Genomic DNA, 15,628 nt, shown 5'->3' on the forward strand with positions numbered 1-15,628 from the left:
TAATACTTCATATATTGACTACCCAATAGTAAAATCTAAAATTTGGCAGAGCCATACCACCATCTTACCTAGATCTCAGTAGAAGAACTTTATTAAGGTAAGGATGCTTACCCTTCAAATCAAGTAAGTCAAAAATTATTTAGGAACAAAAATTGGAACAGATTGAAAAAGATATAAAAAAATTAGGCAAAATATTCATTTAATAGAATTTATAACGCCAACTAGAGTTGTAGACAAAGGTGACCTTTGGATCAGGGAATGCTTCACTTGTTTAAGCATAGCAAGATAATTCTCCTTAAAAAGATGTTTGATTCTTTGTAATTGTAATACCAAGATAGGTAAATTAATTTTTAAAAATCTTAAAAGGAGAATAATCATTCCTTGCCGCAGGAGAATTTAATGGAAGAACTTCACTTTTATGAGCATTCAATTTATATCCTGAAAATTGACTGAATTTTGAAAGTAATGACATCATATAGGGAGAGAAGTGACTGGATTTGTATAAGGGAGACCTTGTGTTCTATCCCAGTGCTTCTCAACCTTCCCTTCCCACTCACCACTTTAAGTAATCTCTATGTCATCAATGCTCTGTGATTAGTGAGGGATTGCTTAAGGTGGTAGGTGAGTGGGAAGGGAAGGTTGAGAATCACTGCTCTAGACTCTAGACCCAATTGTTACTGAACTATTTTGCTTGAGAAAAATTGTCATTGGCCTATTTCCTTTGGAATTATGAAACCGTGCACATAACAAATAAAACAGTAGTTTTCAAACTTTTTTTTCTTTCCACCCAAATACCACCTTAGCAATCCCTTACTAATCACAGAACACTGATGGCATAGGGAATACTTAGTGTGTGTGTGTGTGGAAAGAAAAAGTTTGAGAACCTCTGTTCTATCCCTTTCCTCCATATCCCCAAGATGTCTTTGCACTCATGAAATGCAATTGCCAATGGTTCAATTGCCACATCAAATAATAAAGGATTTAACAGGTATCCTTGACAAGTGCCACATTGCAGATTGAAAGGTCGAGATCATTGTAAATTAGTAAGAATTGTGGCAGATGGCTGTGAGAACAATAATTTAACCCATGTAATAAAATCAGAACCAAAGATAAAATTTTCAATGATTGTAAACAGATATGCCCATTCTATTCGATCAAAAGCTTTTTCTGCATCCAGTGAAAGAATATGCTCAGGGGTTTACCCTGAGGGCAAATACATAATATTCATTATGTGACATACATTAAAATAGGAATATCAGTTCTTGATAAACCCCATCTGATCTTCAGAAATAACTGATGGTAAAGTGTTTTCCATCCTATTGGCTAAGGAGATCGATCTAGGAGGAACATTTGGTTGTGTCTTTACTTTCAAAATTAAAGAAATGTTGCAGAATGGGTTAATAAAATTATTAAAATATATCTTAAAAAGGGTAAGATTGTGAGGTTTAGTTGTTGGATCACATTTCACCAACAAGCATCTCAAATGCCATGCAGGAGGAGACTTCATGTCTCCATTTGGCTTTCCCAAGACTAATGGGAGAGTATTTGTGAGAGTTTTACAAGTAGATGTTTATGGATCAGTGTGGCGACCCACTTACCAGCAAGTGAACCGGCTCCCAAAATGGCAGATGTGCTGTGGAAAATTGACCTGCATCTAACACGGGTTTTTTTATCTGAGCTGATGACATCACTGATATCACTTTCTGTCCATGTGACAGAAGTGGTGATGCATATAAGCCCAGCATGCAAGCCTGGAGGTGTTAATCTTGCACTAGACTCTACAGTGTGTATATAGACTTCCCTGCATATACGTCAACTCGACTGTGTACAGCAATTCCACAACAAGTACACTAATGTCTATAGTAGCTCAGTATGGAATACTTCGCTACGTTGGTGACCCCAACAGTCCAAATGATATTTGGACCTCAACATGCAAATTTTTTTCTTTGATGCATGCCATGGCTCTGAAACTGTCAATGTTTTGGACTTCACATCCACGTATATGGTTTAACAAAGCAGAAGTACAAAGTGGCTTGGATCAAGAGATGGCATATCGAGTTTCTGATTTTCTGCAGCAGTTGCTAGAGGAGGGAAAGTATATGGTGCTTAAGGGTCTGCTCATCCGTGTCTTTGGACTCTCATGGCGTTTGTGTGTGGCCTATTTACTTTATTTGGATGGAAAAATGAAATGCTGCCACTGGCAGAAGGGTGTAGGCCCTGCCTCATGTTCAAGCAGGCTTTCTTGGAGCAGTTGCCAGAAGATATCAACGTGCTACTGGCCGATGAGGATTTCAGAGACAAATGGAGTGTCGAGGCCCATAGTGACATTCTATGGTGGGCTAAGCAAGAAAATGTGATTTTCGTAGGCCAGATCACCAGATCCCATTCATAGCAGGTCCTTGCAACTACAACATTAGATCGGCAGCGGGGCCATTAAAATCTGTTGTCAGACTCAGTCGGGCCAGGAGACAATGGGATGAAGATAGCACCAATTGGTGCTTCGACCATCAACGATAGGGCACTGAAGCTCACGGCTGCCGACCTTCCTATTCGTTTCAGTGAAAATTGCTGGAACCAGCCATCATTAATGGCTGCAATGATTGGCCATCGAGACAGCTTTTATGTCTGGAATGTTTCTTGGCGTATACAGGAGCTGAACTAAGTGTACTTCCCCTTCGGGGCATGACACACATAACAGAAAACCTGGACCATCAATGAAAGTTCCAAACTGCAGAACTAACCAGACATTTGGCATGTGCAGGATCCCGCTTCAGTTCGGCAATACTAAGTTCACGTGGACATTCACATTGGCTGTGGTCGCACAACTGCTACTGGGAGCAGATTTTCTCAGAGCGTGTGGCCTCTGGTTGATATAGAGGGATGAAGGCTCTTTCACAACAACACTTTCCAGACCTTTGCCCTAGGTGAGGCCAAGCTGCAGCATTTAGATTCTGTTACTCTTTCGGAGAATGATTTTTCCAGGTTGTTGGCGGAATTCCCCTCAACAATTATGCCGCAATTAACCTCAGTGATCCTGAAACATGGGGTGCAGCACCACATTACCAAGTAAAGGGCCATCGCTGCATGCCTGACCTCACAGACTCCCTCCAGATAAACTTCATCTGCCCAGAGTAGTTTGAAAGGATGCAGGGCATGGGTATTGTGCAACAGTCCAATAACTCCTGGACCACCCTGCTCCACATGGTACCCAAAGCTGCAGGTGGATGGAGACCCTGTGGTGATTACTGCAGGTTAAATGAAGTTACTGCACTGGATCACTATCCAGTACCGCATTTACAGGACTTCACATCCAACTTGCAGGATGCCTGCATCTTTTCCAAGGTACACCTGCGGGGTTATCATCAGATCCCGGTCCACCCAGATGACATTCCAAAAATGGCTATTATTACACCCTTTGGCCTTTTTAATTCAGAAGGATGCCTTTTGGGCTCAAGACTGCCATGCAGACTTTCCAACATTTAATGGACAAAGTGGGATGCAATCTTGTCTTTGCCTTCATATACATAGACGACATACTTATTGCTAGCTAGTAGTCATCAGGAACATCTGTCCCACCTGTACAAGCTTTTCACTAATGTGAATGAGTTTGGGCTGACCATTGACCTGGCCAGGTGTCAATTCGGGTTAGCAACCATTGACTTTCTGGGCCATAGAATCAACAAACATGGAGCAAACCCACTCCTGGCAAAGGTTGAGGCAATCCAGGCATTCGCTGAGTTCAGCACAGTTAAAGGCCTCCAGGAGTTCATTGGAATGATGAACTTTTATCGCTGGTTTCTACCATCAGCAGCTCGCATCATGCGCTCCCTCTTTGCCCTGTTGTCAGGCAAGGCAAGGAAGTCACTTGAGATGAAAAATTGTCAGCAGCATTTGAGAACACCAAGGAAGCACTGGGTAATGCTGCATTGCTGGTCCACCCAAGAACGAATGTCCCTACAGCCCTGTCATTGGATGCATCCAGTATGGCAGGAGGAGGTGTGCTTAAACAGTACAACGATGGGCATTGGAAACTGTTGGCTTTCTTTAGCAAGCATCCAAGACCACCAGAAAATAGTACAGTGCTTTTGATCGAGAATTGTCGGCACTGTACTAGCTATCAGGCATTTCAGGTACTTTCTAGAAGGCAGGCATTTCACGCCTTTTACAGACCACAGGCCACTTACATTTGCCTTCATTAAGGTATCAGATCCGTGGTCGGCTCATCAACAGAGACATTTATCTTATCTCTGAGTTCATGATGGCCATCGAACATATCTCAGGAAAGGCCAACATAGTGGCAGATACGTTGACTTTCCTGGCCATACAATCCATGCAGACCTTAGCCCAAGGGGTGGACTACGCTGCACTTGTGAAAGCGCAACAGGCAGACAAATAAATTCCATGTTACGGAACAGAAGTCTTGAACCTGCAGCTGGAAGAAATTCCAGTAGGCCTGGGTGAGCTCAAACTCCTGTGTTACATATCTACAGGTCATCCTCGCCTAATCACTTCCGGTGGCCTGGAGGCGGAAGGTATTTGACATAGTACATGGGTTGGTACATCCATTGATCAGAATGACTGTCCAGATGGTAGTCAATGGATTTGTGTGGCATGGCCTTCGAAAACAGGTAAGTAACTGGGTTAAGATGTGTACTCATTGCCAGACAGCCAAAGTCCAGCCACACACGAAAGTCTCAGTACAATCTTTTGAATCACCGTATCTGAGGTTTGACCATGTACACATGGACATTGTAGGTCCCATGCTGGTGTCATGTGGTTCCCATTTTCTTCTCACTGTTGTGAATTGGGCCACGTGTTGGTTGGATGCAGATCCACTGGCAGACATGACTACCAACACCTGTGCCAGGGCCCTCATTTCTGCCTGGATAGCACATATCAGTCTGCCAACACATATCATGTCAAGCCTGTGGTCAGCAATGGCTAACCTGTTTGGAACCAAGTTGCACCACGCAACTGCATACCACCTACAGTCCAACGGACCAATAGAAAGGCTCCACAGGCATTTGAAATCGGCCTTTATGGTGCATCTGCAGGGTCCTAACTGGGTTAATGAATTGCCATGGCAGATGAGGCAGAACTGGTCTATACTGCATCCCTGATGGTTCCAGGAGAATTTTTATCATACGAGGATGGGAGGAGATACCTGCAGCAGTCCTAAGCAAGCTCCATGAGAAGCTTGGTTCTTTAGTCCCCATACCGACATCTCAACATGGTCAGGCCAGGTCCTAAATATCCCAGAACTTGAAGGACTGCAAGTATGTTTCTGTGCAGAAAGGAGCACACCGAGCACCATTCCAGCATCTGTATGAGGGTCCCTTTGAAGTACTAAGATGCAATGGTTTGACTTACATTTTGGACATAGGAAGTAAAGGGGAAGCTTTTGCAATTGACTGCCTCAAACCTGCCCATCTGGATCTGGATGGACCAGTTGTAGTTCAGGCGCATTGGTGAAGAGGAAGGCTGCCCAAATAATATACAGACTTTGGGGGTCCACAGCAGGATTGCCAGTTCTGGGATGGGGGGGAGGGGTGTCATGTGGTGACACACTTACCAGCAAGTGAACTAGCTCCCAAAATGTGCTGTGGAAAATGCGGGATATTGACCTGCATCAAACACAGGTTTTTTTTTTTTTTAACAGGATCCATGGAGTGATAGAACCATAGCACGCAAGCATCCCCCTTCGGCCCTTCTAGTCTGTACTGTACTGAACCATTTTTGCTGTTTTAAAAGTTAAAAATGAGCCCACATTTATCACTTCAGCTGGCAGCTCATTCAACACCCCCACCACTCTGAGTGAAGAAGTTTCCCCTAACCTTTTACCCTTTCACTCTTAACCCATGTCCTCTGGTTTGTACCTTGATATCACTAATGACATAACTTCCTGACAGTGATGTTTTTTAAAAGTATACTGAAGGTAATCATAGAGGTGTCTACTCCATATCAAACCTGAACCGGAAGTATAAGGTCTTTTTAAATTTAAATTTATTTTAAGTTTGGGCATATAGCACAGTTGCGGGCCATTCTGGCCCATCAGCTTATGCTGCTCAAATACCCCAATTTAACCTACAACCCCCATTTTGAAGGGTGAGAGCAAACTGAATGGCCTTCAGGAAACCCACGTAGACAAGGGAGAACATACAAACTCCTTACAGACAGTGCTGGATACGAACCTAAGTTGCTGGTGCTGTAATAGTGTTGTTGTGCTAATGGCTATACTAACTGTTCCTCCAATTTATGAGTGGCCTCATCCTGGCCATGGACAGACATGGCGATGGGGTGGGGAATGGAAGTTGTGGGCTACAGGCAGAGCTGCTGAATGGAATGACCTCCCTGTCTGCATTTAGTCTCCCCGATGTAGAGGAGGCTGTATTGAGACCACTGGATGTAGTAAATGACCCCTGCAGATCCCAAGATGCACTTGGAAGGACTGTTTAGATCCCCAAATGGTGAAAGATAAGATTGTAGGAATAAAGCTTGTTGTCAAAGGGGTAGGTACCAAGGAGATGATTGGTGGCAAGGGAGTTGAGGTGAAAGGTCTGGAAGCTAGGAGGGGAGAAGATGTGTCTGGTGGTGTGATCATGTTGTAGGTGGCATAGAATGATATATTGGATGTGGAGCTAGGTGGAGTGTTAGGTGAGGAGGAGGGTAGCCCTGTTTTTGTTGCATCTGTGTGGGGAATAGAGGAAATGTGGGTAAGAGCTGAGTTAATGGCTATAAAGGGAAAGTCACATCTCCTGAAGGAGGAGGACATCTCCATTGTCCCGGAATGGAAAAATTCATGCTGGGAGTAGATGTGGCAGTGATGAAGAAATTGAGAAAAAGAATTATTCCTCACAGGAGATGGAGTGGGTAAAGGTGTGGTCAAGGTAAATGGGAGTTTGTGGGGTTATAGAAGATGGATAGTTTGTTTTCCAAAATGGAGATATTGAAAAGGGGGAAAGTTACTGAAGGTAGACCAAGTGAATTGAGGAATGAATTATGGGCAACTAATGTAGAAGATAATGGGGCTGTGGTTTAGGACATTGGCAGGAAATGGTACAGGATGAGGGCTGGAATGTCACAGGAGTGTAGGTTTGCATTCATGATAAAGGAATGACAAATGAAGTTTAAAAACATGCATCTTGGGCACAATTCAATGGTACTTTGATTTGGACAGCTCAAGATTTACATTTTTAACTTGGTTTGTATCAGAGGTACAATGAGAAAATGTATTTTGCAAGTCCAGCTACTCAACCCATTCATAGTACAGCAGTAAAAATACAGTACAGAAGTACAGATTTACCAAGAGAGTTCAGATCAAACCGAGCAAAGGCAACATTATTTTAGTAATGTGAGGTTCATTCAGGAATATGATAATAGTAGGAAAGAACCCATCCTTAAATCTAGTGATGTGTGATGACACGTTCCTCACCTTTCTCCCCTGCCCCCAATCGCTGAGAGGGGGGTTCCTTGGAAAGGATTCTACAGAATGGGTAGTCACAGTAATAAACAAGGCTCCAGCATGGGATTTGGCATGTTGGTGACCAGCTTCTGAGAACCAAGTATTGGATTCATGAGTAAAAATACAAAGCTAATGGAGGAACTTAGCAGGTAAAGATATATAACCAACATTCAGATTGGAGCCATTCTTCAAGGTATGAGCAAATAGCAGGTAGGCATATGAATAGAAAGGCAAGGGGAGGAGCACAGGCCAACAGGAAAAAAGGCCATAATTGGACAGGAAAGGTGAGAAGTGAAGGAAGTGCTGGAGGAAAGCAAAGGGAAAGATAGAGCAAAGGGAAAGATAGAGCTATGGGTAAGGTAGCGCGCTCTGGGAAAGGTGAAAGAAATGTGTAAGGGGAGCCAATCGTAACTGGAGAAGCAGCTATCAATACAATCTGGTTGGAATATTGTTTTTCTAATCTGCGGGTGGCTTTAGTCTGTCAATGCATGAGACCATGGACAGACATGCCAGCATGGGAATTGAAATGGGTGGCCACTGGGAAAACCCCACCACTGCAGTGGACAGATCAGATTTATGAGGGTGTGCTGGTGGCCACAGGATCTTTCTAACATTTCAGGAGTTTGGAAATGGAGGGTGATTTGGATCCCCAAACTCTGGTTCACTGCTGGACAGGAAAGGAGGCTATTCAGCTAAAGAGGGAACGGGCTCAGGAGGAGATGGGTTTTTTGAAAATTTTATTTATTAGTATCAACATACATTACAAATTAACTTGCTTTAACATTAGAAAATATACTAAATAGTTTTCAATTTTCACCCCCCTCACCTCCCACCAACCCTAATCCCTACAGATAGAAAAAAGAGAAAAGAACACATTCATTACAATAATTATAACCACATTAATAATATTGTATTTCTTGATGAAAATACCATGTCCAAGGCTGGATGGGTGAGAGGTTAATTTCTGAAAATGATTGGGAAGATTCATTTTAGGAGGCGGTGGTTTCTGAGGAGATGACAGGATCCATGGATGTGATAGAACCACAGCACACAAGCACCCCCCTTCGGCTCTTCTAGTCTGTACTGTACTGAACCATTTTTGCTCTGTTTTAAAAGTTAAAAATGAGCCCACATTTATCATTTCAGCTGGCAGCTCATTCAACACCCCCACCACTCTTTGAGTGAAGAAGTTCCCCCTAATCTTTTACCCTTTCACTCTTAACCCATGTCCTCTGGTTTGTACCTTCATCTACCCTCAGTGGAAAAGTCTATCTACATTTACTCTGTCTATCCCCCTAATAATTTTAAATACCTCTATCCAATCTCTCCTCATTCTTCTATGCTCCAAGAAGAAAAAAAGTCCTAACCTGTTTAATCTTTGCATGTAACTCAGTCCTTGCGATCCGGGCAACATACTAGTAAATTGTCTCTGCACTTTTTCTATCTTTTATGTTTCCTGTAGTTAGGTGACCAAAACTCCACACAATCCTCCTAATTTGGCCTCACCAATGTCTTACCCAACTTTACTATAATGTCTGAACTCATATACGAGATACTGATTTATGAAGGCCATAAAGCTCTCTTTCCAACCCTATTCACCTGCGATGCCACTTTCAGGGAATTATGTATCTGTATCCCTAGATCTGTCTGTTCTACCGCCCTCCTCAGAACCCTACCATTTACTGTGTATGAAGTTTTTGGTTTGTCCTTCTAAAATATAATACTTCACACTTGTCTGCATTAAACTCCATCTGCATTTTTCAGCCCATTTTTCTAGCTGGTCCAGATCCCTCTGCAAGCTTTGAAAACCTTTACTGTTCACAACATCTCCAATCTTAATGTCATCTGCAAACCTGCTGTTCCAATTTACTACATTATCATCCAGATCATTGACATACTGTAGATGACAATGTTTCCAGCATTGATCCCTGGAGGCACACCACTAGTTACAGGCCTCCAGTCTGGGAAGCAATCATTCACCATGGGCTTCTCCCATCCAGCTATTGTCGAATCCAGTTCACTACTTCATAATGAATACCTAATGTCTGAACCTTCCTGACTAACCTCCCATGTATGACCTTGTCAAAGGCTTACTAAAGTACCTTAGACAATATCCACAGCCTTTCCTTCATCAATTTTCCTGGTAACTCCCTTAAAAAAACTATAAAATTGGTTAAACATGACATACTATGCAAAAAGCCATGTTGACTATTCTTAATCAGTTTTTGGCTATCCACATAATTGTATATTTGATTTCTTAGAACACCTTCCAATAATTAACCTACTACTGACATTAGGTTCAATGGCCTATAACTTCCAGGGTAACTTTGGAGCCTTTTTTATTTTAAAAAAAAAGGAATATGAACTACTTTCCAATTCTCTGGCACAACACCTGTGGCTCAGGTCATTTTAAATATTTCTGCCAGAGGCCTTGCAATTTCTACACAGGCCTCCCTCAACATCTGAGGGAATATCTTGTCAGGTCTTGGGGATTTAAACAAAAGCAATTTCTTCTTTTTAATCTGTACAAGCTTCATGACATCGCTGCTTGATTTCCTTACTCTCCACAACTCTGTGCCAGTTTCGAGTGAAAACTGATGAGAAAAAAACATAAGATCTCCCCCCATCTCTTTTGGTTCCATACATAGCTGACCACTCTGATCTTCAAAGGGACCAATTTTGTCCATTACTAGCCTTTTGCTCTTAATATACCTATAGAAACCCTTAGGATTTTCCTTCACATTGTTTGCCAAAGCAACCTGATGTTGTCTTCTAGGCATTTCTTTCAATCCTGAGGTTATTCTTGTATTTTGTATACTCCTCAAGTTCCTTATTTTCTCCATGTTGCCTATACCTACTGTACACCTCTCTCTTCTGAACCAGATCCCCAATATCTCTCAAAAACCTCTGGGAGAGAAGCTTTTCAGCCTTTGTGACTGATGCTTTATCTTGAAAAATGAACAATTCAAAAAGGAATGGGATAAAACCTGTTTTTTATTCATTGTTGTGATAAGAAGGGGTTGTAGCACAAAATGGGTCGGTTGTGATTTCAGATTTATTGTCAGAGTACATACATGACATCACTTACAACCGTGATTCTTTTTCCTATGGACCAAAGGGGAAAAAAACTGCAATCAACATAAATATGTAAACAAATAAAAGAACTGTAAACTGTGCAATAGAAAGAGAAAAATAAAAAATAAAGTGGTCTTTAAATTAATCCAATTGAGTTTGTTGTTGAGGAGTCTGATGGTGGAGGGGTAGTAGCTGTTCCTGATCCTGGTGGTGTGAGTCTTGTGGCACCTAGACCTCTTTATGATGGCAGCAGTGAGAACAGAGCATGTGCTGGGTGGTGTGGATACTTGGTGATTGCTGCTGCTCTCTGATGGCAACATTCCCTATAGATGTTCTTGATGGTGGGGAAGGTTTTGCTTGTGATGACCTGGGCTGTTTCAACTACCTTCTTCAGGGCTTTACGATCAGGGCTATTGGTGTCCGCATACGAGACCATGATGCAGCCTGTCAGCACACTTTCCACCACACATCTGTAAAAATTCACCAGGATTTGCAATGTAATTCCAAACCTCTGCAAAATCCTGAGAAAGCAAAGGCTTTCCTCACAATGCCATTAGTGTATTGGGTCGAGGAGAGATCCTCCGAGATAGTGACTCCTATAACTAAAATTTGCATTATTGCATCAAATTCAACAGATGAACTTGGCACACCCTTTTCTCCATTGTGCTCATAACTCCTGCCCAGCTGTCCATAGCTGGACCCATTTCACCCTCCTGTCCAGCTGTGCCCACATCTGCACCACTGCCTCCTGCCCCGCTGTGCCTACAGCTGCACCACTGCCTCCTGCCCCGCTGTGCCTACAGCTGCACCACTGCCTCCTGCCCTGCTGTGCCCACAGCTGTACCACTTGCCCCTCCTGCTCAGGTGTTCCCACACCTGGACCACTCCCCCCGCCATCTGTTTTCACAATTGCACCACTTCCCCCTTCTGCCCAGCAGTACCTACATCTGCACCACCTCTCCCTCCTTCCCAGCTGTGCCTACATCTACACCACCCCTTCTGCCCAGCTGTTCCCACATCTGCACCATCCCCCTCCTGTACAGCCTTGCCCATATTTGCACCACTTCCCCCTCCTGTACAGCTGTTCCCACTTCTGTACCTCCCCCTCCTGCCCAGTTGTGCCCAGATCTGCATCATCCCCCTCCTGTCCAGCTGTGCCTACATATGCACCACTTCTCACTCCTGCACAGCTGTCCCCACATCTGCACTACTACCCCCTCCTGCCCAGCTGTGTCCACATCTGCACCATACCCTCCTGCCCTGCTGTGCCCACATCTGCACCATACCCTCCTGTCCTGCTGTCCACATCTGCACGATTTCAACCTGCCCTACTGTTCCCATATCTGCACCATTTCCCCTGCTGTGCTGTGCCCATATCTGCAGAATCCACCTCCTGTACAGCTGTGCCCATATCTGCAAAATGCCCTTCCTGTACAGCTGTGCCCACATCTGCGCCATGCCCTCCTGCCCTGCTGTGCCCACATCTGCACCATACCCTCCTGTCCTGCTGTCCACATCTGCACCATACCCTCCTGCCCTGCTGTCTACATCTGCACCATACCCTCCTGCCCCGCTGTCCACATCTGCACCATTTCAACCTGCCCTGCTGTGCCCATATCTGTGCCATCCTCTCCTGTTCAGCTGTGACCACATCTGCACCATCCTCTTCTGCCCTACTGTTCTCATATCTGCACAATTTCTCCCTCCTGTACAGCTGTGCCCACATCTGCACCATTTCCCCTCCTGCCCAGCTGTGCCCACATCTGCACCATTTCCTCCCTCCTGTACAGCTGTGCCCACATCTGCACTATTTCCCCTGCCCAGCTGCGCCCACATCTGCACCATTTCCTTCCTCCTGTACAGCTGTGCCAACATCTGCACCATTTCCCCTCCTGCCCAGCTGTGCCCACATCTGCACCATCTCCCCCTCTTGCCTAGCTGTGCTCAGATCTGCACCATCTCCCCCTCCTTCCCAGCTGTGCCTACATCTACACCACCCATTCTGCCCAGCTGTTCCCACATCTGCACCATCCCCCTCCTGTACAGCTGTGCCCATATTTGCACCACTTCCCCCTCCTGTACAGCTGTTCCCACTTCTGTACCTCCCCCTCCTGCCCAGTTGTGCCCACATCTGCATCATCCCCCTCCTGTCCAGCTGTGCCTACATATGCACCACTTCTCACTCCTGCACAGCTGTCCCCACATCTGCACCACTACCCCCTCCTGCCCAGCTGTGTCCACATATGCACGATTTCAACCTGCCCTACTGTTCCCATGTCTGCATCATTTCCCCTGCTATGCTGTGCCCATATCTGCAGAATCTACCTCCTGTACAGCTGTACCCATATCTGCAAAATGCCCCTCCTGTACAGCTGTGCCCACATCTGTGCCATGCCCTCCTGCCCTGCTGTGCCCACATCTGCACCATACCCTCCTGCCCTGCTGTCCACATCTGCACCATACCCTCCTGCCCTGCTGTCTATATCTGCACCATACCCTCCTGCCCCGCTGTCCACATCTGCACCATTTCAACCTGCCCTGCTGTGCCCATATCTGTGCCATCCTCTCCTGTTCAGCTGTGACCACATCTGCACCATCCTCTTCTGCCCTACTGTTTTCATATCTGCACAATTTCTCCCTCCTGTACAGCTGTGCCCACACCTGCACTATCTCCCCCTCCTGCCCAGCTGTGCCCACACCTGCACCATCTCCCCCTCCCGCCCAGCTGTGCCCACACCTGCACCATCTCCCCCTCCTGCCCAGCTGTGCCCACACCTGCACCATCTCCCCCTCCTGCCCAGCTGTGCCCACACCTGCACCATCTCCCCCTCCAGCCCAGCTGTGCCCACACCTGCACCATCTCCCCCTCCCGCCCAGCTGTGCCCACACCTGCACCATCTCCCCCTCCTGCCCAGCTGTGCCCACACCTGCACCATCTCCCCCTCCAGCCCAGCTGTGCCCACACCTGCACCATCTCCCCCTCCCGCCCAGCTGTGCCCACACCTGCACCATCTCCCCCTCCTGCCCAGCTGTGCCCATACCTGCACCATCTCCCCCTCCTGCCCAGCTGTGCCCACATCTGCATCACTTACCGACACGCTGACAACGTCTCAACCCGTCCCATCAGTCACGTGATCCCCTCGGTTTGAATTACGCGGCGTTTCCCTTTAGGCCCATCCAAATTTGTATATCAGACGTTGCCTGAAATCTCTCCTGAAACCAGGTGGGAATCTTGATGTAATTCACTCCTTCAGATAAATAAAAAAACAATCGCGGGCTTTGTGAAGAGACGGTCGGAAACGTTTGGCCTCCGTCAGGTTGGCTTCAGGCGACTTCGGGCGGCCTCAGTTTCCTGGGCGACCGGGGCCTCGCCGTGGCGGGACCGACGGTGAACCGAGGTGAGGCGATTCCCGGGTCTGGCGCGTCCTGAGGCGGTTTGTTTCGGGGAACATGGGGCCGAGTTCGGACGGTACCGAGGCCTGGGGAGAGAGGCCGGTCTCCACTCCTGCCCTGGGGCGTCCGGGCAGCGGCAGCGCTCTGTCCTGGACTCGGTACTGACCGTCTCCGCGCATCGGGCCCCTCCACCGTTTATTCTTCACCAACCCTCTCTGTGCACAATTTATAGCCACTTTTTTTTTAAATTCTGCCATGAATTTACTCATTCCTCTCTTTATATCCTACTGACTGTCACAATCCAGCTGTTCTGTGTAATTGCAAGTTTAGGAAGTCTGGCTTACACCTTCAATTCGAGCAGCCTCCCCAACCCTGATCCCTGAGGATGTTACTATGCACCGTCCTCCAGCCCATAAAACAAGCATTCACTGCGATGAAGAAGCGCAAAAGCTGCAGGTGATGGAAGAGCTCAGTAGGCCAGAAAGTGTATTTTAGACAGCAAGGATAAAGATACATAACCAACGTTTCAGGCTTGAGCCCTTTACTTTGCTCTATAAAGTACACTGTTTGACCTGCTGAGTTTCTCCAGCATTACTTCACCCATGGTGCCTGCAGACTTTTGTGTTTCACTGACAGGTCGTAAAATATTGATCAGGAAGAAAAGTGATTTCTGAGGATGCTACTATACACACACTCCTTCACTATGATGAGGAAATGCCAAAGCCGCAGGTGCTGGAGGAACTGAGCTGCATAGGTAGAAGTGATCAGTCAACGTTTAGGGTAGGAACTTTATCAAGATTAAGATAGGTCAAATTACATATATAAAGCAGGAAAGAAAGTTGGGAAAGGGCCCAGAGGTGATGTAGCACAGAAGGTCGGAAAGATAGAAGCACAGCAAGAGAAGAAAATATTAGAGAAGAATAAAAGTTGGAGTAGATAAAGAAAATATGGAAACAGTAGAATCAGATGGGGGTGGGGTTTCCTAAAATGAGAAAAATCAATGTTAATGCTGTCCAGGAATATGTGAGTGTTGAACCTCAAGTTGATCAAGTGCTTCTTTTGGCTGTTACTTAAGCCCCTTCATATTCATGCTGTCAGTGTCCTTATCAAACACTTGGAAATCCATCACTTCAATAAAAAAGTATTGAAAGTGATTAACAAATGAAAGCTTTTTTTTTAACCACCTTTAGTCTTTCTGGCCCTTGACTTATTGTACTTTGATGTCTGCACTACTGCCCTTCTCAAAGCGAGGACCAGGTAGTGAAGGCGTGGAGTGGGGTCAGTCCATATCACATGCGTGCTGAGGGCAGTATTAAAGTACGCAATGATTGTATCATTGGGTAAGAGAGTGCTTGTAATGTATCACTGAAGGATGAGGTAGTTAAGACACCAGATACACATAAAAATTGAGATTACTGAGGCATTGGAAAAGTTGACTGAATTTAAGTAGGTAAATCAGCAAAAATGGCTGGAATGTATCCTTGGATTTAAAAGGAGGAATTGCAGTTGGGACACAATCTTCCAATGCTCTTTCGATATGAAGATGGTGTGAGCGGACAAGAGATCGACAGATGTTGGCCCCTTCTTCAGAAAAAAAAAATCTATTTCTAGTAACTGCCAGCCAAGCATGTTACCACCAGTATTGAGAAAGTTTTTTGAAACCTTGATCTACCTGGAGCAAATTGGTTGAATTAAAGG

General features: G+C 45.4%; 1 protein-coding gene and 1 long non-coding RNA gene across 4 annotated transcripts in view; one reads left to right on the forward strand and one right to left on the reverse strand.

The window, feature by feature from the left end:
- Positions 1 to 10,499: 10,499 nt before the first annotated feature.
- LOC138748634 (uncharacterized) lies at positions 10,500 to 13,672 on the reverse strand. The gene is made up of 2 exons (XR_011348199.1): positions 13,630 to 13,672; positions 10,500 to 11,007 (listed from the first exon to the last, which is right to left on the reverse strand). It is a non-coding gene; the product is annotated as an uncharacterized lncRNA (long non-coding RNA).
- An 11-nt stretch (positions 13,673 to 13,683) lies between these two features.
- topbp1 (DNA topoisomerase II binding protein 1) overlaps positions 13,684 to 15,628 on the forward strand; it is a 130,339-nt gene continuing 128,394 nt past the window's right edge. The window contains exon 1 of one of the 3 annotated variants that reach the window (XM_069909114.1): positions 13,684 to 13,935. Coding sequence is in view for 1 of the 3 variants with exons in the window: in XM_069909095.1 (XP_069765196.1) it covers positions 14,645 to 14,710 (66 nt within the window). In the remaining 2 variants the exon portion in view is untranslated. The other 2 variants (XM_069909105.1, XM_069909095.1) reach the window with 2 other exon arrangements.

Source organism: Narcine bancroftii, chromosome 1 (genome assembly GCF_036971445.1).
Source record: "Narcine bancroftii isolate sNarBan1 chromosome 1, sNarBan1.hap1, whole genome shotgun sequence".
Taxonomy (NCBI): domain Eukaryota; kingdom Metazoa; phylum Chordata; class Chondrichthyes; order Torpediniformes; family Narcinidae; genus Narcine; species Narcine bancroftii.